General features: G+C 35.2%; 2 protein-coding genes across 2 annotated transcripts in view; both read right to left on the reverse strand.

Moving 5' to 3' along the window:
• Nucleotides 1-1,644: 1,644 nt before the first annotated feature.
• LOC138307651 (uncharacterized) lies at nucleotides 1,645-7,173 on the reverse strand. The gene is made up of 3 exons (XM_069248467.1): nucleotides 6,790-7,173; nucleotides 3,860-4,051; nucleotides 1,645-3,029 (listed from the first exon to the last, which is right to left on the reverse strand). Exons 1-3 carry the CDS (start codon nucleotides 7,169-7,171, stop codon nucleotides 2,311-2,313), a joined length of 1,293 nt encoding a protein of 430 aa, XP_069104568.1. The 5' UTR covers nucleotides 7,172-7,173; the 3' UTR covers nucleotides 1,645-2,310.
• An 8,583-nt stretch (nucleotides 7,174-15,756) lies between these two features.
• LOC138307545 (protein unc-93 homolog A-like) overlaps nucleotides 15,757-22,757 on the reverse strand; it is a 42,439-nt gene continuing 35,438 nt past the window's right edge. Inside the window, exons 3-5 of the mRNA XM_069248347.1 lie at nucleotides 22,064-22,177; nucleotides 20,374-20,641; nucleotides 15,757-17,691 (exon numbers count right to left, since the gene is read on the reverse strand). Coding sequence (XP_069104448.1) covers nucleotides 17,459-17,691; nucleotides 20,374-20,641; nucleotides 22,064-22,177 — 615 coding nt within the window. The 3' untranslated portion in view covers nucleotides 15,757-17,458. The remainder of the gene's footprint in view (nucleotides 17,692-20,373; nucleotides 20,642-22,063; nucleotides 22,178-22,757) is intronic.

Here is a 22,757-nt window from a genome sequence, read left to right on the forward strand (position 1 = left end):
TTGTTTATGGACGGACGACGGACCACGGACGCAGGGCGATTTGAATAGCCCACCATCTGATGATGGTGGGCTAAAAACTAACAACAGCGACCCAGGCGATTAGAAACACAAAAACTTACAACAGCGACCCAGGCAATTAGAAACACAAAAACTAACAACAGCGACCCAGGCGATTAGAAACACAAAAACTAACAACAGCGACCCAGGCGATCAGAAACACAACAAGAGATCCCAGAGGGATCTTGGCGCCCACCAAAGAATGATTTATGTCTGACAATGGAAAGAGGATCTTTTCCCTGCTTTTCAAACTTTTTCAAACACACTACATATAAAATTTGAGACAGATCGCTATAGTACTTTCTAAGAAAAAGTGGTAACAAACTTCAACAATGAAATCTAAGATGGCGGCCGGTTGGCCATCTTTTTTACCGATCAGTCCCAAAAAGCATTATGGAGCAGTCCTTAAAGGTACTATGCACAACTAGGGTACAAGGGGAAACTATGCTTGGAATGTGAGAAAGATCCCTTCAGTACTTTCTGAGAAATAGCGATTAACAAACTTTAACTATCAAAATCCAAGATGGCTGTCGGTCGGTCATCTTGTTCACCGATCGGTCCCAAAATGCAATATGAACAACTAGGGTTCTAGGGGAACCTACATATGAAATTTGAGAAAGATCCCTTCAGTACTTTTTGAGAAATAGCCGTAACAAACTTAAACTATCAAAATCCAAGATGGCCGCCTGTCGGCCATTTTGTTCACCGATCGGTCCCAAAATGCAACATACACAACTAGGGCCCTAGGGAACCTATATATGAAATTTGAGAAAGATCTCTTCAGTACTTTTTGAGAAATAGCGGTAACAAACTTAAACTATCAAAATCCAAGATGGCCGCCTGTCGGCCATCTTGTTGACTGATCGGTCCCAAAACTAGGGTCCTAGGTGAACCTACATATGAAATTTGAGAAAGATCCCTTCAGTTCTTTTTGAGAAATAGCGGTAACAAACTTTTAACTATCAAAATCCAAGATGGCCGCCTGTCGGCCATCTTGTTGACTGATCGGTCCCAAAATGCAATATGCACAACTAGGGTCCTGGGGGAACCTGTATATGAAATTTGAGAAAGATCCCTTCAGCACTTTTTGAGAAATAGCGGTAACAACCTTTAACTATCAAAATCCAAGATGGCCGCCTGTCGGCCATCTTGTTGACCGATTGGTCCCGAAATGCAATATGCACAACTAGGGTCCTAGGGGAACCTACATATGAAATTTGAGAAAGATCCCTTCAGCACTTTTTGAGAAATAGCGGTAACAACCTTTAACTATCAAAATCCAAGATGGCCGCCTGTCGGCCATCTTGTTGACCGTTCGGTCGCAAAATGCAATATGCACAACTAGGGTCCTAGGGGAACCTACATATGAAATTTGAGAAAGATCCCTTCAGTACTTTCTGAGAAATAGCGGTAACAAGAATTGTTAACGGACGGACGGACGGACGGAAGGACGGACGGAAGGACGGACGACGGACGACGGACCACGGACGAAAGGCGATTTGAATAGCCCACCATCTGATGATGGTGGGCTAAAAACTAACAACAGCGACCCAGGCGATTAGAAACACAAAAACTAACAACAGCGAGTATGTTCTGAGAGGTTTCGGTTTTATTAGTTTTAACGTCCTATTAACAGCCAGAGTGATGTAAAGATGTGTCGGATTTGTTGGTGGAGTAGACAGTACCAGGAGAAAAACCACTGACCAGCAGTCAGTACTTTGCAAATTAATGCCCCACATGAGATACAACCTCTCGACGCAGAGGTGGAGGGCCTGTGGCAATATGACGAGACATCGTCACCATTCGGCCACTGTGGCCCCATGTTCTGCAAACATGCATAGTAGAACAATATGATTTATATCAGTATATCGCGAAAATTTATGTCCATGAAAAAGTTGTTAGGCATGAATAAAATGTGAAATTAAAACCATCGAGAAAATGCGAAATTAAACCATGGCGAAAATAAGTTGATTTATAACTGCATAGATTTATCCTGATTCTTCAGAGAAGACCAATGGATTTTTTTCTACTTAGCTTTATTATACAAGAACAATGAATTATATAGGTTCATTTTGCTTCACACATAAACTGTAGCACCAAGATACATTACAAATTGCTACTTTCAATGGTGCTAAGTTAATGTATATGACAAAGGCTAAATACACATTGTACATGTAGTGTACCATAATTATTATTCCAAGCATTTGGGAACATTTTGTACAAGTTATCCAAGAAAGTCAGTTATTAGGAAATCTATTCGTTTGGCTTTCTAAGTTTACAATACATCTTTAAGTCTTGTGTCAAGGTTCCAACAGGCTTAGAAGATATCAAGTTATTGGAAGGCATTCCAATCTGTATCTCCTTATAGAACCTTAGCTTATTTTTCATGTACTCATGAAATCTGGATTTGTCAAGTTTCACTTTATCATGAAGGTCTTCAACACCAAATGTTTCGAAATTCAAAAATAACCACAGAACTACAGTAGAGAATACTGAGATTAGAGTCTCTGATGGTGTCACATGCCAAAGTTGTAATAATTCACCTGACTGAAGTAAAATGTCATTCACAGGATCATAAAGAAAAACAGATGCATGCTCAGCAGTACAACCAATGGTAGGAATAAACAGCCCAGTTAAACCATCATCCATATTGACCTGTGTAAATGCGTTTGTCACTGTTTCTGATACTAACTGGTCTAGCGTACGTAGGTCTGTAAGTACATTTCCATTTCCTCCACCCATCTCAAGAAGCACTTCAGAATTGTCACTCGAGGTAACTTTCCTTTTCTTTGTAGATGGTTCTGAGGTGGTTGTATCTGGTGATCTAATATCTGCATCATTTGAGATGTTTTTCGACACCATGTTGTGAGAAAAGTTTCGAAAATTATTATTTTTATTTTCTTCAAAAACTGTAACTGCAACCATATTGTTCACAAGAATATCAGCTTTTCCATGCCATGTGGAGAAGGACCCTAGAATATAAAATAATAAAAATCAACACGATTCACTCTCACAATAACTTATTACAAATAGAAAAAAAAAGTATCTAGATTATAGTGAATGCTCATATAAGGCATGTACATTAATTGTTCACAATCTATATAAACATAGAATTGGTACACATTTTTAACATACTTTTAAAAATAGTAAATTCTTGCTATATAGTGTTTCTCATACATACAAATATTTTTTGGAGGGGGACAATATAGACACATCCTCAGATCATAACAAACCAAGAATATTATCCTATCGAAATCACATATCACAATGTAAATTCTTGTTTTTCACATACATGTACTTATATTTTTTGGAGTTGAGAGAATATTACCCCAAAAAAATATATCAAAATCACAATACAACCATTTATCGATTGCTTTAAACCTTTCATTTTCGTTAGTAATAGCATTCAACGTTCTTCTCCAACATTGGAAGGGAAATAACTCTGGCAGATTTTATATAGATGTTCTTGTCTAATGCTTCAGAAGGAAGGGAAGTAATTCTGAGAGATGTATACTTTTTTTCTTTAAATTATAATGTGACTACCAATAAGAGAGAAGGGAGGTAATCTGGACATTATCACTAGAATATGGTTCTATGTGAAAAAAAAAAAATCCTTACTATAAACAATATAAGTAATATAACTTACTATAGCTTAATGGATAACAGAATTAATGTAGGTAAATCCTCCAACAGACAAAATGGAGCACAATACTTAGTATACATGTAGCTGATTTGTTTTATTGGTAAAAGAATTCACTTCTTCTGATTGTCTGAGAGCATGACAGAAATCAAAAGTCCATACCTATTGATGTATTGCCAACACTAATCTCCACATTAGAATTCCCCGGAAGCTGTTTTTCTGTATCATCTATGATACATTGTTTTCCAGGAATCAGCTGTGAAAATAGGTGCTGGGTAAGTGCTGCAATAACATTTAATTTACCAGAAGCTTCCTTCATTATTTTTTCTATGGCTGTTCCATGACTCCTCCGAGCTGAAATGAAACAAGTTTGTTTAGGCTTTTAAAAGCATAAATAATATGCACAGAGAAATATGAAATTATTTTACTTCACATTTTTTTTCTTAGACCCCCTAAGTTTTTCATTTCTACACTGCAATTGTTTTTGATAATTATCTAGACCAGAGGCAACTTCGCTAGCCAAGGGTATTAGTCCGATTCTCTTTCTATTACCCTTGGCATATCTCACTTCAGAACGGGTGGTCCCGCACTGCGCCACCTGCTGGATCACCGCAGTTGCGCCCCTTCCATTTACGTAATAAGCAACCAATTAAAAAGCTCGTATCATTGTTGTATGGTTGAAAAAATGGCAGCGCCCTATGAAACATGCGTGTTGTTTGCGACCGATTCAAAATACCAAAGATGAACATGTGTGTGAGTCATTTGTTTATTAGTAAGTTCGGACACCAGTTTTTGTGTTTCATGCAGAAGTTCTGCAATGTCCAATTTTGTAACGAGATCGCAGTATATCTTTTAATTGTTTAATTTGTGAAACATAAACCACGCACGTACTTTCCAATCTGTTTGGAGAGCAACGTCTCCAAGACGTTCATTTAGCTGGTATAAAACATCTAATTGATGAAATAGATAGTAATATAACTTCGCTAGGAGTTGATGTTGACAGGCATGACATGCCTGATGCCTCATTATACAAATGTAGGTCACTATACTATCGCTTCAGTTCAGTTTTGTTGACATATCAAATCTGCGTTTTCATTGGTCGCCTGAACCTAGCCGCATCCAATCAGAATTTGAAAGCAAAAACACCTGTTCTGAAGTGAGATATGCCAAGGGCAGTAGGAAGAGAATCGGACTTAATACCCTTGGCTAGCGAAGTTGGACCAGAGGGTGATATATATATAAACATCATACAAGAAAAGTGAGAAAGCTTGAGTTAAAAGGCTTTTTCAAGATTTAAATTATGTAATTTTGGATATGTGGATTTTTTGAAGGTGCGCTGCAATTTTTTTTCTTTTTTCTTTTTTTTTTCTTTTTTCTCAACTTAGACAGATTCAAAATCTAATTTTGACTACTTTTTTATATATATTTTTTCTATCATTGACCGATCATGATCACTACATACATATTCTACAATTGCAATAGTATTGCATGGATTATATATCAAACTAGTACTCCAGTCAATGAATAATTGGTTGCTATGTCTTACATCTAATGCAGTGTTTGTTGATTAAGAGTTACTTCCCTTTATACCTGCTGGCTTATTAACAACAATTTAAATTTAAGTAACACATTATCAAACACACTAATGATCATGAACAATGTTGGTTTTTATATATTTATATATTTTTTTTTATATTACAGTATATCGTGACTGTTATATTTAGTCATTTGTCGTACATACCAAACCTTTTGTGAGTATTAATCCAAGCTAAATTACAGCAAAATTATCTAATCTTTTAAACTATTGATAGCTTACATGTAATTGGTGTATGACATATGTACTGGTAATAATTGTTATTGTTTTATTGAATTAACCATTGATTTATGGAGTTGAGAGGCATACAACCAATAGCTCCATGCATAGTATTATTACAATATATGAACGTAGTTCATAAATAATAATAAAATATGCACCTTATATTTGAAGAAAACCTAAATGTGTGTGGTACAGAATTAGACTGAGTGGCAGAGCCGATAATCAATGACGAGGTAGCTAAATCAATCGGTAGATCATGATCAATCATCCGACTAGTGTTTGGAGGTCCAAGGTTGGAGCCCTGCTACATTTTCCCCTATATCTCCTGTAATATATACTAATACTGTGTATACTAAGTAGAGGATATGCTAAATTGTAAGATGTTGTGTTCTGGGAACAAAGACATATATAGAGAAAGGAGGCCAAGGGAGGAATGCAGCAGAATTAAACTGGCCATCTTTGGTAAAGCATTGTGACCTTGGGTATTTAAGGAATGATTTTTATTGTTTGTTGTTTTTATAATTACTGGTGTGTAAACTGCATTTTTTGTACAGATATTTTTAATGATGCGCGTTAGCACGTCATGTTGAAATATCTGTACAAAAAAAGCAGATTACACACCAGTAAACAACAAACAATAAAAATCATTCCTTATATTTACATTTCGACCGACCATTTCATTTAAATTAAGTGTTCAAATGAAATAATACCTTGTTTTTCAATGTTATACGATGGTTGGAACAGCCGGTCAATTGATGGAATCCCGGAACAGCTGGCTCAATTTGGCGAAAAATGTTGTCAAATTCAGAGAGTACACAAAATTTAGTGCCACGTTAACTTTATATTTTTCATCCCATTTATACAATATTTTTTAAATATTGTATTTGCTAATATATAATTTTAGATTTACATTACATTTATACATGCATGCGCAATTTATTGAAGATTTGTCATACATATACAATATGCCTATCCGGATGCGTATTCACACAACTTGCGGAAGTCAGTGTTCCAGTGTGTGTATTCTTGCGTGGCAACCACTGCGTTTATGCAAGTGTAAACGATGTCGCAGTTGGTAAGGTTATATAGCAAAAAGAAAACAGAAATGTATATATTAAAATATCAAAGCTCAATCGGTAGAGCATCGAGACGACAATCCCAGATTTAAATCTTGGTCAGACTACTACATTTAGTTCTCTCCCGTTACATGAATTGTACGCTCACAATAGCTATATCGATGCTGTAAAGTAATGCTACACTATATTTATATAATTACCATGTAGAAATTCCAGTAAAGACAAGAAACTTTTCGCTATATCTATATCTTCGTCGTATAGTATGTAGTCGACTCCATCTTCCAGGAAGCCATTGATAATGACCAGTTTGAAAAGATATTTCATGTGGATCAAACCAATATCCTCGGTGTCAGTAATCCCGACTTCTTCAATGTATGGTTTGAGCTCCACACACGCCTCTGAAAATGCACAGGCCCTTTTTGCGTTGCAGGAGTCTATAACCAGATTGATAAATGGTGCATCGTTTTGAACAATATGCATCAAGCATATCTTCACCAGCCTTTCTTCTTCAGATTGTTTAAATGCTCGAATTTTGTCATACACAACATTGCGATCACTCATATTTTCGATGTGCGCCGCCATGTTGGTTTTACTAAAAGTGAAGGCGGATCCGGACAGAAACCGTCGAATGATCCGGAATTTTCAAATATTGATTTTATACCGGGTACGTATTACTTCGCGCCGGTTTAGAGATACCTAACACTAAAATATGTATATATTGGGCTAGAAAATAAGATCCACTAAAATGTTTGGATAAATTGCGCACTGTTTTATAACTGCTGTTCAATTTTATTTTTGAAAACTGAGATATTTATACTTTTGTGTCAAATACCAAACTGTACATGTATATATGCTGTCAGTTCTCGTTGTGTATATATGTTTCTGTTCTCATTAAGAAATATTACATTATTAATTAACTGTAATTCCTTCACTGGATTTTATCTACATGAAAGCTTAATCACAAACCACGAAAGATAATATACAGCAAAATTAATTTGGAAGCCAAATTGTCTTCTTATGCTTTAGCCCGTGCATGTGTTGTACATCTTTATGCAGTTGTAATTTAAATTACATTTATACATGTATGCAAATGCATGGCATGTACATGTATAGATCTAGACTGCATGTATACATATATAGCTAGGGTAAAGGTGGTATTTTCGATACGCCATGCAGAATGAAGCTCGCGGATGGGGACTCTTTTCATATCTACTGTACATGCATATCATCTGTGAGATAAGAGTATAGTACTCCAGTCTCAAACTCATAAATAAAATATGATGAAATTTACATGTTTAATAATAATAATTATACTATCTATTACAGTTGTAGCAGCAGATCTCGTTGTTACATTGTATGATGAACGGGAGTTTTTTTTTTCAGTACCAAGGAACCTTTAATCAACAGTTACAGATCAATAGAACTACATTTGTATTTAATATAATATCGATGACGTCACTTTTAATACGGCATCATATCAAGAAGTCAAAGATGGATTTTACAAACATAAAATGTAAAATGTATCTGTTTTTTTTTATATGCTAAATATACAAGTAGACATTTCCACATTATGACCTTAGGCACCTGAAATAAATTCACCGGTCGTCGATTTTTTGTTCTATTTTTGGTGTACTCAAACTGAAAATGAAATGGGCGAATCAAATTTGCTAATAATTGACAAGGTCGCAAACAACACTGAAAATGTCAGCAATTTATGTATTTGAAATGTTGTGGAAATTTTATTTGAGCACATTTTGCCACCTAAAAATTTGTAAGCATTATATGTAGTTATCTATATACATTCAAGAAAATCATATAGTTTGACCACAAAAACCATTATTTTTTTATTATTTTTTTTTATACAGTTTTTGATAAAAAAAAAAAACAGCCCTGTCAAGCACCCCTATTGAGCACATTTAACTTGGCCATATAAAAGTATAGGCCTCTTGGATATTTTTTTTTATTTTTAAATGTTTTTCAAGGGTTGGCATTAATATTGTTACATATTAAATATAGTTTAAATAAAATTGGTTTGTGGGCTTTCCATTATTCATGAAAGAGGTTCTTTGACTGCGCTAAAATCAGTACGATTGCAATATACAATGTATTGTATTGTACCTGTCGGTTTGACGCTTAAGTTAGTTGTATATGCTGCAGAGATAAGTCTGTCATATGTTTTGTTTTTACAAAATATTGCTTAAATCAAATTCTAATGTTATGTTGGTACAAAATCCATGCATGGATTTCTATTCAAGAGTTCCAAAACAAAGGACACAATTTCAATTTCTTATGGTTCATTCTCAGTTTTAGATCAAAATGAAAAGGGACTGAACAACTGGCAAGGTCTTTGAAATAAGTTTTCTCCCAGAAATCTCTTAAGTTTCGGTTGTGATTTAATTTGAACATGTAAGGTCATACCAATATATGTGTTAATGTAATTAGAAATCTTGTCCCATGTAAGTTCTATGTGTCATAACTGGGCAAACATTTTACGCGTTATTGTTTTTCCAGTTATCTATATGAAAGTATAAGACTTTGCAACAACACACAATTTATGCACTCCAATAGTTCTTGTTTTTATTCTTTATTTATGTTAGATGAAATTACATCTGAAGATGTCACTAATATTTACTGATATCGTTGTATAAATGTGAAATGAAATAGTAAACCACAACTTGACTTTTAAGTTTGACTGTATGTACTCATTTCATTTCACTGCGATGTAGACGTAAATATCATGAGTAGTGGTGGACAGAATTGAAAAAATTCTGATCCCTTAAATAACTTTGTAAAATAAAAAACCTATGCATTGTACGTATTATTAATATCAAAATGGTGGTAACTTTTGTCGATAAAAACCATATCAAAAGTGATGTTCGTGATTATGAAATTAATGACACACATATCTTCAAAACCATCTCTTTTAATTGAATTTCCAAACTGGTTCCCGAACTTATTTATTTAACCTAAATACTAATGGGCTAAACCAACTTATTTTCGCTCGGATTTTATTTCACGTTTTATCAAAGTATTTTATTTTTTCACGACAATTTAATTTCGCGATCTAAACTTCTACTTGTACGTGTACTTTGAACATTTTCGCGAGGATTGGTTTTCGCGATATATTACAGCCCCCCGAAATTTCATCTCATGTGACGATAAAATCGTTTACAGTATATTGTTAACTTCATGTCATTGCGAAATATTTCATTACATATGTCTTGAATGTTGAATACATTTTATGGTCAACTTGATATTTCATTGATTGTTCCCATTAGTTATGGTATTTGGCCCCTTAGTCTCATTTCGAGATTTGTTGCATATAGATTGGATACATTTTCCGGGTCAATCTAATATTTCATTGCTGTCATTTGTTTTTGCCTCTTAGTCTCGTTGGGAGATATTTCATTGCGTATGTCTTGCATGGTTTAATTGATTTTAGGGTCAACTTGATATTTCATTGATTGCCCTCAATAGTCATGACATTTTGCCCTTTTTCGTTAAGAGATATTTCATTGTATATATCTGCATGGTTTAATTCATTCTAGGGTTAACTTGATATTTCATTGATTGTCTCATTAGTCATGATATTTTGCCCCTTTGTTTTCATTGAAAAATATTTTATTGCATAATTATATCTGCACGGCTTAATTTTTTTAGGGCCAACCTACATATGTAATGTAATATTTCATTGCTTGTCCCCAGTAATTAAATAATTACTTGGTTTTCGCGTAATAACGTAAACAAATTACTGGTATTTTATCTATTGAAGACCAATAGGCTTTCGCAGTAAAGATTTTTGTAAAAGAATAGACGACGCATTTTGTAATTTATATAGTTTATTTAGTACAAGAAAGACAGGGTTTTCCTTGGAGAATATACCATTGTGTGCGAGTGGTATATGATGATACACATTTAACAGGAGTGTAATTATAAAAACGATGACATGGAACAGTTTCATGAGCAACGAATTCACTTACAACAACGTAATGTTAAGGAGAGGAATAGTGAAATCGTACAACGTCTCAATCCAATGGAAGAGAAAGGAAATATCCAATTCGTGCGACGTCATAATCCCATGGAAAAGTGTAGAAATATTAAGTCGAACAACGCCACAATTCCTCCGAAATGATAAGAAATATTTCATTTGTACGACGTAATAATTCCTAAGAAAATATTCAATTCCGCGGAAAAGTGAGAAACAATAAATTTCTACGACTTCACAAGATCTTCAAAAGTAAGAATACATATTCATTTCATGCGACGTCACTATTCCATGGAAAAGTGAGAAATGTTCTTTTCTGCGGATGAGAGGAATATTCAATTCCAGAAGGTAACCTGTTAAAATCTCATGACATCACTATTCCACGGGAAAGTGAGAAATATTCAACTCGTGCATGCAACGTCACATCTCCATGGGAAAGCGGAAAATATTCAACCCCTATAACGCCACAGTTCCTTGGAAAAGATAAGAAATATTTAATTCGTACGACATCACAATCCCGTGGAAGACTAACGAATGTGCATTTCATGCGACGTCGTCAGTATTCCGTGGAATAGTGAAGAATGGTTTCGATTTGTACAACGTCGCAATCCTGCGGAAAACTTTGTTATCATACAACGTCACAATTCCATGGAAGAACGAAAACATTCAAATTGTACAACTTCATGATTTCGTGGAATAGAAAGAAACATTTAAATAGTATAACGATTCATGAATTGTGGAAGAGTGTTGAAAATACTCAAATTGTACAACAATATATATGACTTGGTGGAATTGTGAGGATATATCTAAATCGTACAACAACTAATGGATTGGCGGAAGAGTAAGGAAGTATTCAATTTGCACAATGATGTATATTCAACTCGTTAACAAATTAATGCCACGATCTCGTAAGTTAGAAAATATTCAAACTGTACAATACTGTTTGTGCTACTTTTATGGCGTTTTGTGGGAATATTCTATTATGATCACAAAGTCATGACAAATCTGTGTAGTTAAATATAACGAGTGATAATCCTACAATGCCTTTGTTGAGAAACCAGAAACGAGTTACCCACACCAATTTATTCTTCGTTATTAAAACTGACAATGCGAGTAAAAAGCATGCATTTGAGACCGCCTCTCTGGTTATGAAAGTTTCGTATCCTGGGACGTCAGTAGCCATTTTTCGTTTACTCTGCTTGGATACCAGTCTTCTGACTGTTCTTTATATAACGCATCTCAGTTGAATGCCTTTTAACTTTGCATTGTCAGCTTCAAGGTATGTGTATCGGTGCGTATATGGTACTACATTGTGTGCGGCTTGACTCACAACATGTATGGAATACTATTATCAGGATTCACATCAAACATAATACATATAACGTGTTTTCTCTTATTGCAACAATTAAGAGCTCTTTAACATGAAGACCATATCACTACATTAAAATCCGGGTAGGTTGGATTGACTCATGATTCAGTGGAATAAACTGTAGTTTTTGCATAAACACATAACTCAGAAAATACCCCACAACTTAGGAATGTCTTTTCTGTTTACATTAAATCATGACTTTCATCAGCGTGTAAACATCACTTTGCTATGTTTTTATTACATATGTATTTATATTCGATTATGTTCGTTACGATTTTTGTGTGTCGATCATCTGATATGATACAATTTTACTGATGAACAACCAACAAACTTCAGTTTAAGCCAAAATTAAAATTACACATGATGTTGTTTTGGGACCATGTTATGGGCACATGTATTCTAAATAATCATTCCACGTACATTAACTATATAACATGTCGAAGTATACTAATGATTGAAATACTGACATCAAAATATGGAGTTGGCATTTATGTTGTCATGGGTGCAAACCGCATTTGCTAAAGTAAAACGATATGGCTGCAGTGTGCATGTAAATAACATATACATATTATACAATACCCGAAATTCATGGATCTATGTAACATATCAAACAATGCTCTTATGTATTAAATTCATATCCTATGCCCATAAATATGACGTGACGTATTCACAATTTGACACATACATTTATCATTATAATTCAAACACTACAAAAATACTGTAAATCAACTTATCGTCGTGTGCGAATAATTTCGCAGATTCCGCGAAAATATTTCAATGACAGGTAAAACGCAGGAAAATTCCGTCTTTGCATATTACAGAGTTAGCTCCCTCGCGTGTAGGTATCGATTGTTACGTCATTATTTTGTAAGCGCCATTCACGTCGGTTTTTTCTCTCGAAAAGTATGACGTTACTCTCGCAAACGCATGACGTCACAATCAATACCTACCTGCAAGGGCAGATAACTCTGTAATATGCAAATACAGAATAGATCGCGAAATCTCCCTATGGCATGAAAACGCGGAAACAAGTCGCCGCGGCAATAAGCTGGTTCACAGTATGGCATGACCAAGGTGAATTTAATTAGCTTTTGTGTAGCATTCATGTCTCGTCAACAATGGAATCATATCTATAACAAAGTATGCTAAACATCGCTTCAAATCTGATTGCATTTAAATCATATTGATATATACACATACCAGACCAAATCAGTACAACTAATATAATCACCATAAGTATACACCTGAACAGTTTGTAGTATAACACAGTCATATGAGAATAACAATGAACATCAAACATACTAACAACACATCTTGCATCCCCATCCTCATCCCCCATCCCCGCCCCCAACAACTCCTCAGCATTGATTATTTGTGCTGCAAATGTTAGCGATTGATAATTATATCAATCAAAATCATAAAAAAGTTCTGTATGTTTCATGACCTTATTTTATCACAATAAAAGTTAGACAACATATTTTGTGTTTGGAGTATTTTCTATGAAGAAATATGACAAGATCGCTACACATTAAATATATCAGATCGTTAAATGACTGGTTACCATCATATTAAAGTCACACTTTAAAAAACACGTACATTTTGTTATTATGATTCCTCCTTCAAAATTAGTCCTCTTAAAGTGGGTTGTAGTCAACATCCACTTTGGATAACAGTAGATGTTTAGAGAATATGACATTTATCATCATAACAAAAACATCAGAAAAATAAATTAGCATTATCAGGGCCCAGTTGTTCAACTTTAGACTTATCACAGTTTAACAAAGATTTTTTTTTTAAATCAAGATAACATCATTTCTTTTGAAGTTAATTTCAACGAAATTTCTAAAAATGTCTCAGGTACTCCGTACTGCACCTATTTGCCAACTTTAGAAAGAAATGAAAATTTCACTTACTACTTATGTGTATATATGTGATTAAGCTAAATATCTTTTGAACAACTGAGGTGCTGTTATACATGTAGTTAAGTTCTATCCTTTCATGCACTTACGGAAATGATATATACACATTGTCAATGGATATGTTCTACGTTTTGTGTTCTATACATTGTATATGAAATACGAATTCATTTTATGTAATGCCTGAAAACTGTACATGTATTGATATTTATACAAACGACAATTCTGGTCGATCGAAGTATTTTTCTCTTCAATTCAAATAATTATGATAAAACGAAAACATCATAAAAAGAAGGTTTTGCACATGAGCCTTACTCAGATTTGAAAATTTTCCAGTATTCAAATTAAAAAAATGTTAAATACCAACGAAGAGAATTATTTTTCGTATTCTAATGAAGTTATATGTATGTTTTTCGCTTTTATTATGAACATTACGTTATGCTACTTATTCGATAAAAAAAATCTTTTCTTTATGAAAATAACATCATCCGATGTGTACAAGTGCCAAATACATGTATATAGTAATGTTGTATATGACCAGAAATGCTAGTAGAAATAAAGTAACGGCTATTGAACATAAACAATTCAATTTTAAAGGTGAAAATTGCTCATGCACACACGTTATATCTTACACAACAGAATAGCATTATATTATCTATACATTTATCAAACTTTCAGACCCTAGGACCACCACGAGACATTTTTCCAATACTGTAACTCGTTCAAACAAATATGGATGCACGACATTATATCTTTTACATATATATATATATTACGCATACTTTTTAACATAACTGTACCATATATACCTCAATGATTTACACGAAAGGAGACATCGATAATCGAATGGTATAAAATGACATTTATACATAAGATATATTGCATATTCCTCCGCTGAGACTTGGTCTGTGGTCGCTATTTACAGTCAGCCTTGCGCATACGTGAAGTAGTCATTATTTACAGTGTTTGAATATACGTTCAGATTTATTTACACTACTATGATTAGTTTGATGTTTTCCATGTAGACATATCTTGGTACTATTACAAGTGCTAGAAGGTAAGGTATTATCAGATGGGCAGTTTATAATATTTTGTGTGTAAATAGCTCGATTCCGCCAAGCAAACCAAGAAGGAGTCGATGCCTTTCGAAATTCATTAAGCATCGTTTTAAGCATCGTTTAAGATCAGACGTGGATTGACAATTATAAATAGATTTTGTATTCACTGGTTTGCATGGTCGCGACGGTCGCTAATTACAGTGTAAAAACATACATAGTGCAAACATGGATTGGTCACGATACAGGGTGTAATTTTATCAGTTCTACACAGGCGTTAAGTAGATGTAACCTGTGATTATTTACAGTGTAATAAGCTACGTCTTTTGGTAGAGTGTTCACAATGACTAAATCGGTTCTTTACATGCTTGGAGTGGTCACAACTCAGAGTGTGATTGAATCGGTTCTGTACATGCTTGGAGTGGTCACAACTCAGAGTGTGATTGAATCAGTTCTGTACATGCTTGGAGTGGTCACAACTCAGAGTGTGATTGAATCGGTTCTGTACATGATTGGAGTCGACACATCTCAGTGTGACTGAATCGGTTCTGTACATGCTTGGAGGGGTAACAATTCAGAGTGCGACTGAATCGGTTCTGTACATGCTTGGAGAGGTCACAATTCAGAGTGTGACTGCATCGGTTCTGTACATGCTTGGAGGGGTCACAATTCAGAGTGCTACTGAATCGGTTCTGTACATGCTTGGAGGGGTCAGTATTCAGAGTGCGACTGATGAATCGGTTCTGTACATGCTTGGAAGGGTCACAATTCAGAGTGCGACTGAATCGGTTCTGTACATGCTTGGAGAGGTCACAATTCAGAGTGTGACTGGAAATCAGTATTCAGAGTGCGACTGATGAATCGGTTCTGTACATGCTTGGAAGGGTCACAATTCAGAGTGCGACTGAATCGGTTCTGTACATGCTTGGAGAGGTCACCATTCTGTGTGTGACTAAATCGGTTCTTTACGTGCTTGGAGTGGTCACAACTCAGAGTGTGACTGAATCGGTTCTGTACATGCTTGGAGTGGTCACAACTCAGAGTGTGACTGAATCAGTCTATACCTGCTTGGAGTGGCCACAATTCTGAGTGTGACTGAATCGGTTCTTTACATGCTTGGAGTGGTCACAATTCAGAGTGCGACTGAATCGGTTCTGTACATGCTTGGAGGGGTCTTAAATCAGAGTGTGACTGAATCGGTCCTGTACATGCTTGGAGTGGTCACAATTCTGAGTGTGACTGAATCGGTTCTGTACATGCTTAGAGTGGTCACAATTCTGAGTGTGACTGAATCGGTTCTGTACATGCTTGGAGTGGTCACAACTCAGTGTGTGACTGACTCGGTTCTGTACATGCTTGGATTAGTCACAACTCAGAATGTGATTGAATCGGTTCTGTACATGCTTGGATTGGTCACAACTCAGAATGTGACTGAATCAGTTCTGTACATGTTTTGAGTGGTCACAATTCAGATTGTTACTGAATCAGTTCTGTGCATGAGTTAAATGATCGCAATTTAGAGTGATTGGATCGGTGCTGTACGGACGTGAAATGGTTCTTATTTACAGTGTGTCTAGATCAGTTCTGCGCATGCGCGGAGTTGTCACTACCTATCTATTGTATTAGTAGATCATTTTTGACAAAGCAAATATCAGTCACTATTTAGAGTGAAATATAATCCGTTCGGTTTCAGGCTTTGAACGGTCACTATTTGAGTTCATTAGTTCTGCACCATTTGATTTGTCACATCCAACCTGTATCTGAATTAGTTCTATGAGCAGACATGAAGTAGTCACTACTTAGGGTGTGACTTTATCTGTTCTTGACAGCCATATTTGATCATGTTTCCTTTAACGTTGATCAAGTATTCCCATTGTAGAGAATGCTTTAATTACTACCACTTCTGCACAAGTAAAGAGTCATCACTATTTAGAGTTGATAGATGTGGCTTTGCAGACTTTGATTAAGTGTCACCATCTGGAGCGAATATATAAGCTCTGCACAGGTCCCCCGAACAGATCATTGTCTGGACATAGATTGAATGTCCACTATAAACAGTTTAAGTAGCTCAGTTCAGCACAAGCGTGAACCCACTGGTCAGTGTATGTAGACCATTCTTCGCCGGCTTTCAATGCGTTGTAACTATTAACAGAATAAGTACATCAGGCGCACTATTGCACAGGTGTGATACTTGTTTTTATTTACAATGTTAGTAGATTATAATACACAGGAATTAATCCGAGTGTCACGTATTTACAGAGTTGGTTCTGTACGGATTAGACCGACTTTTTACAGAGGTGTTAGATGAACAGTTGACCGCAGATGTAGATAAACTGATTAGTATTTACAGTGTAAATATCCTGTGTTTACATATTACAAAGGTATCTGTCCCTATAGGTAGGTAATGACTGCGATGTCATGTTTTGATAATTGTAACGTCATATGTTTTCGTAGAAAACGACGTTTCGCTCCTAAAGTAAATGCGTCACAATCGATATCTTCCAGCACGGGAGATAACTTTGTAATGGGCAAAGACGGAATAGTTTAGTTCTGCGAGGGTTCATCGAACACGTCGTTGTCCACCTGCCGGACTTTGTACTCAGCCAGGACGTAGAACATGACAGATACCACGAGCATGATGATCAGTATGAACAACTTTCCGGAAACACACATGAAGGTCCCACTCAGGAAGGAGAAAGCAAGTCCGAAGCTTTGTAGCAGGCGGTAGTTGGCGAAAGCAATATCCGCGTCTTCGGGGCACGTCACACAAATCAGAGCTGTGAAATATACAAGGATTCAGTCATCAGAGAAATGTATTTAAAGAAGTATGTGCTCCATCTTATTAGCAAAGAGAGACAATCTATATGCCAAAGAGGGAACTCTCCCTCTGGTGTTTTTTAAAAAGTCATTAAAAATATTAATATATGCATGCGATTGATCCTATATGCAAAGAGAGGAAATATCACTACAAATACAAAGTAAATGGGATCCCTCCCTCTACTTTGTAACAAAAGTCAAATATTTTCAGATTTATCCAATGTGAAGAGAGGAAGAATCAATTCCCTGAATAAGTGAACGGCATACTTGTGAACAAAGTGACCCGATCCCCAACCCACACTTATTCCCTCCCTCTCGATATCGTTAAAATCTTTTAAGTATGCCATGTTTGTTGTGCCTCCATAAATGAAATAATGAATGAAAAAAGAAACGTTTTTAGAGAATCTAGTTGAAACCAAATGTGTGATGTACTTGAAAGTGTGTGTGAATGTTGATGTTGCATGTTATTGCATGCATATATGTATCGAGGGGAAAAACAATAAACATAGCTTCCCAATAACAAACCCGTTTGCTTATTTTATTTATTCGTCTATTTATCATAATAATCATTTATCTGTTTGTATATCTACTCCAAATGATTATTTCATTATTTTATTTCAAAATAATAACAATATATATTATCGGTTAGTTGATTCTATGTGTTGAGAAACAAGCAGTGGAAAACTACCTACTAGTTAAAACACAAAGATAATTTGTAGTAAGCATTAAACACTAAAAGATTATCCATGGTTACAGTTATTATGAACATGCATAATTAATGTTATAAATGGGTTATTAAGAGTTAAGAGTCTATTTGAATATCGTATCGCAATATAATGGTTAGGAATAGACATGAAAAAAAGTTTTAATCCTTAGAGTTATTGCGTTGGAACTGAAAAATAATTGCGTTCCAACGAAATAACAATGAACATTTTTCGGAAAAATATTTCGTTCCCACAAAATAATGAAAACTAACTATTTTCCACATTGGATTTATTTCGGCGATCAAGGTGAATTCGCCAAAGTTCGTCTCCGCGAAATAAACATCTTTTGCAATTTAACCTGAAAGGTATTCTCATTTGATTAAGAATCCACGTAACTTTATCTCCGCAAAAATATTTCAAAATGGAAATCGCGAAATTTAGAAGCCACGAAAGAAAGTAATTTTACAGTAATAGTAAGTTCCCTGGTAAAATAATTCGTTTCCATGCAACAACATTTATGGTTGTTGTTCCAGCAACCATATAAGTTACACATATGTTTACAGTGTGGAAAAAAGGTGGGGTTTTTTCAATTATTTTTCAGTGTCCGAGGATGATATAGAGGTTGACAAATTGAAAAAGTACATTGGCAAATTGCTCAATCGATCATCAATACCATAAGCATTATGAACTTAGATTTAGATATGTAATAGATAAATATATATCCATATGATTTGTTAAAGTCACTTGCCTAGGAGTGAAATTAATGCGTTTGATCCCCAAGTGTCTTACGAAAGTGAACGTAAATCAAAATTAGGTGCGGCGATCACGTAACAGCATTATCTATTTTACAATGGATATATGGTAGCAGAGTGGATAGTTTTTAGTGCAGCGTTTTTCATGCACACAATATAGATATAAGCTTAAATTTGTATATATTCGACAAATAATATATCTTATTTCAAGTACATGTACCACGCTGACATTTATACTCTACGTTAAGCAGAAGACAAATTGAGAATCACGCTACTGGGGAAACATCCATGATGATAAAGTTAAATACAATTATCGAGAGGATGAGCCATGAACGCAGTATGTATATTTTAATATATCCCCCATGTACAGTAATATATTAGTAGCGCTATAGTTGTATCGTACTGTGCCAAATACCTATCAGTTTCATCAGACTTATTGATCGGAGTCATACCAGCGTTTAAAGAAGTATTGATCCAAGTCACTGAAACGTTTTAGGAAACAGAAACAGAGTAACATCGACTTTTCCTGAGAAGATGGAAAGTTAGAATTAATTGCGAAACCATTCCATCTCAGACAGTTTCACTTATTTTGTGCATGGCCTAGAACGTATCAGTGAACAGTAAACAGACGTTGTAATGAAAGTAAAGAAAGCAAACACGCTAACCCAGGGACCAGCAACATTAGGCAGACAGAGTTTACATAGTTTACATGAGGGCAATTCATTTGAACGGTAATACGTAAACTTCTGGCCCGAGACGGTCATTCATGCCTTGCACGAGATGAGTCCCTGAGGAGTTGATGTTTTCATGTTCATGAACTTTACAAACGAATTAAAATAAACTGTTGTGAGTTTAGATATCGGCATTGAATTCCCTTCTTAGTAATATATGTAAATGTAAACAAAGCAAATTATCTTGATCGACATCAAAATTGTTTTGTCCACCTAAAGACATTCTCATTTTGTCCATTAAGCTAGACTCATAATCATGACGTTTTGAATTATCACAAACATTCTATATACATTACATACGCATGTTAACGGCTTTAAATCATAAATCCAATTTCCTAGCATAAGGAGCAAAGGACAAAGATGTATTGACAGTTCCCTATGATTAGTTTTATTACTTTGCTCATAGAGAATTAAAACTCGAGGTAGAGGAGGAAGAGGAGGAAGGGGATACTTACTGTTGCACTGTGTCTGCCAAACTGCATCGCAAAATCCCCAGGATGCTGCTAGCAAGAAATAAATGAATTTATTGTTGCTGTCGGGAATCCATATCAGAAAGCCTATCATGATCGCCATGTGTATGACCCCTCCAAAACCGAACACCACCTCCCTCGGGACCAACTTGGCGACCAGCGCCACCAGTATGGAGCTCACCACATTGGCCACGCCCATTACGATCATGGAGTAACCAATGTACTCCTCACCCAGCGCACACGTGACATAAGACTGCAAAAAATGAACATTTTTATTACCACATAATTTACATTTCACGATTTTTTTTCAGAATGGACTTATTTTCGAGAATTTTATGTATATCCTTTGAAATCGTCATTCACATGACAGACTCTGATGTGTTTACTATGTAAAACCAGCTTTAGGGACATCAGAGGGACGGACTCAAGAATCACGCAACATTCTATCTGGCCAATAAACAATGGAGTAATTTTATAAAACGTAATTTTTAATTGGTTAAGTTTAATTTAATGACTACTTTAGACTGTTTCATGAAAAAAGAGAAGGGAAAAGACTGTTTCAGGATATTTGGCCCAGTCTATGACAAGAAAAAGACGAGTACTGTATATCTTAATGTAGACATCGGCAAATTAATTCTATTTACCCTAATACAATTGTATAAAATACCTCATTAACTTTTTTATCATATAAATAATGTATAATATATACACAATGTAAGATAAACATTTCCAATACTTGTAGAACACAGTGTGTTACGCTAATTGTCTCCTAAAATAGTAGGACTGTTTTAGTTTTTACCTTATTGGTTCAGAGTTGAAGATTTATCTTTATGGTTTGCTATTTGTGACGCAAGATACAGCTCATGAAGAATATATCGTATACTTAAAGAGCAGAAGCCAGTGTCCTGAATGTGTTTGCTTAACTGATGGCATTAGAGAAAACAGCTAGTTACTGGAGACTTGAAAACATTTGTTTCTGTTGCGAGGTAATGTGTCTATATTTGGAATCACAATCAAATATAGAAGTAACACGCGCATTCACGTGGAGGTATGTCACGTGTCACATGTTCTTCATCTATTGAAGAGTATGACGAAAGTGTAACACAAAAAAAGACTGTAAAAGTAATCGAATCCATTAACAGCATAACATGGTCCATGTCATGAAGACAATAATGAGTTTGATTTCGTAATAATTCAATAATGCTTGTAATCAGCAACTCGACCAGGCCATAAATGAAAGCGTGACGCTGCCGCTTGCGACAGCGCTTGTAATTGTCTGATAATATCAGATACGAAGGCGTCATGATTTGATAGAAAAAATAATCCCTCGATAAATTTTGAATTTTGAAGAGATAATATATAAGTTTGAAGTATCATGATTAACCTGAATATATATTTTTATGCTATGGGGATTTACACACAATTCTGAGTAATATTGTTTGATAGTCGTAAGGCTAGATTTATGCATATCGACAGTCATAACGAATAAGCGAAATCGTTATTTATCCAGAAACAAATTATACCTAACGGTTGACGAAACAAAACATCACACTTGTGTCTATGTTATAGAATCTTTTTGAAGATATAATTTTTTTTTATTGATCTCGCAGATATGATACGTATATCATAGGAATTCAAGTACTTCAATCATTCAATTATTAAAATTATTACCAACCTTTGTGAAATCGGCAAATATGAATCCTTGTTGGAGTCCACTGAATATCAGCAGAGGAATCAGAAGTCGAAACGTCTTATGTGAAACGAGAAGCGCAAGGTGTTGATCGATGATCTGAAAAAACCAACAACGATAAAGACATCTGATAATATCAACAGAAGACAATGTCCCTAATTAGTCGTGGTAAAAACAACAACGATAAAGACATCTGATAATATCAACATTTACAATGTCCCTAATTAGTCGTGGTAGTTGAAAAATTACAGTAGTTTCACCGCCAGCTAAAGCATCACTAACGTCGACGAAAACTACTGTTAAAAGAGGGTATTTCCCACCATTTTACTGTTTAATCGTATAAAATAATACACTGTTGACAAATGGTATTTTTTCTATAGTCCATGGCACTGTCTACTGTATAGAATGAAGTACCGATTACTAATTATAGTTCAAATGATGAGTATCGTTAATGCTCTGGCGGCGGTGAAGTATCTTTAGATAAATTAATAAATTATTCTTTGAGGTATTTCTGTCGTTGAAACGTCACTTTGCTTGAAATACACTTTGCGATTTTTGGATTTGTTTATATCTTTCACCATTTAAACTTTTAAGAATACAGGCGAGACCTAATTGATTGTTCCCCAGCTGTCAATTAAATAGCGTAGACTTTGCATTTTGCATTGCCTGGTACGACCTG

The sequence above is a fragment of the Argopecten irradians genome, chromosome 14 (genome assembly GCF_041381155.1).
Source record: "Argopecten irradians isolate NY chromosome 14, Ai_NY, whole genome shotgun sequence".
NCBI lineage: Eukaryota > Metazoa > Mollusca > Bivalvia > Pectinida > Pectinidae > Argopecten > Argopecten irradians.

What these genes read in the sequence shown, in the direction of transcription:
- LOC138307651 (XM_069248467.1), bottom strand. Translation starts at nt 7,171, where the DNA reads ATGGCGGCGCACATCGAAAATATGAGTGATCGCAATGTTGTGTATGAC. An exon ending in TTTACTGGAATTTCTACATG is followed by an intron (nt 4,052 to 6,789) that starts GTAATTATATAA and finishes GTTTCATTTCAG; the next exon opens with CTCGGAGGAGTCATGGAACA. An exon ending in TGTTGGCAATACATCAATAG is followed by an intron (nt 3,030 to 3,859) that starts GTATGGACTTTT and finishes TTTATATTCTAG; the next exon opens with GGTCCTTCTCCACATGGCAT.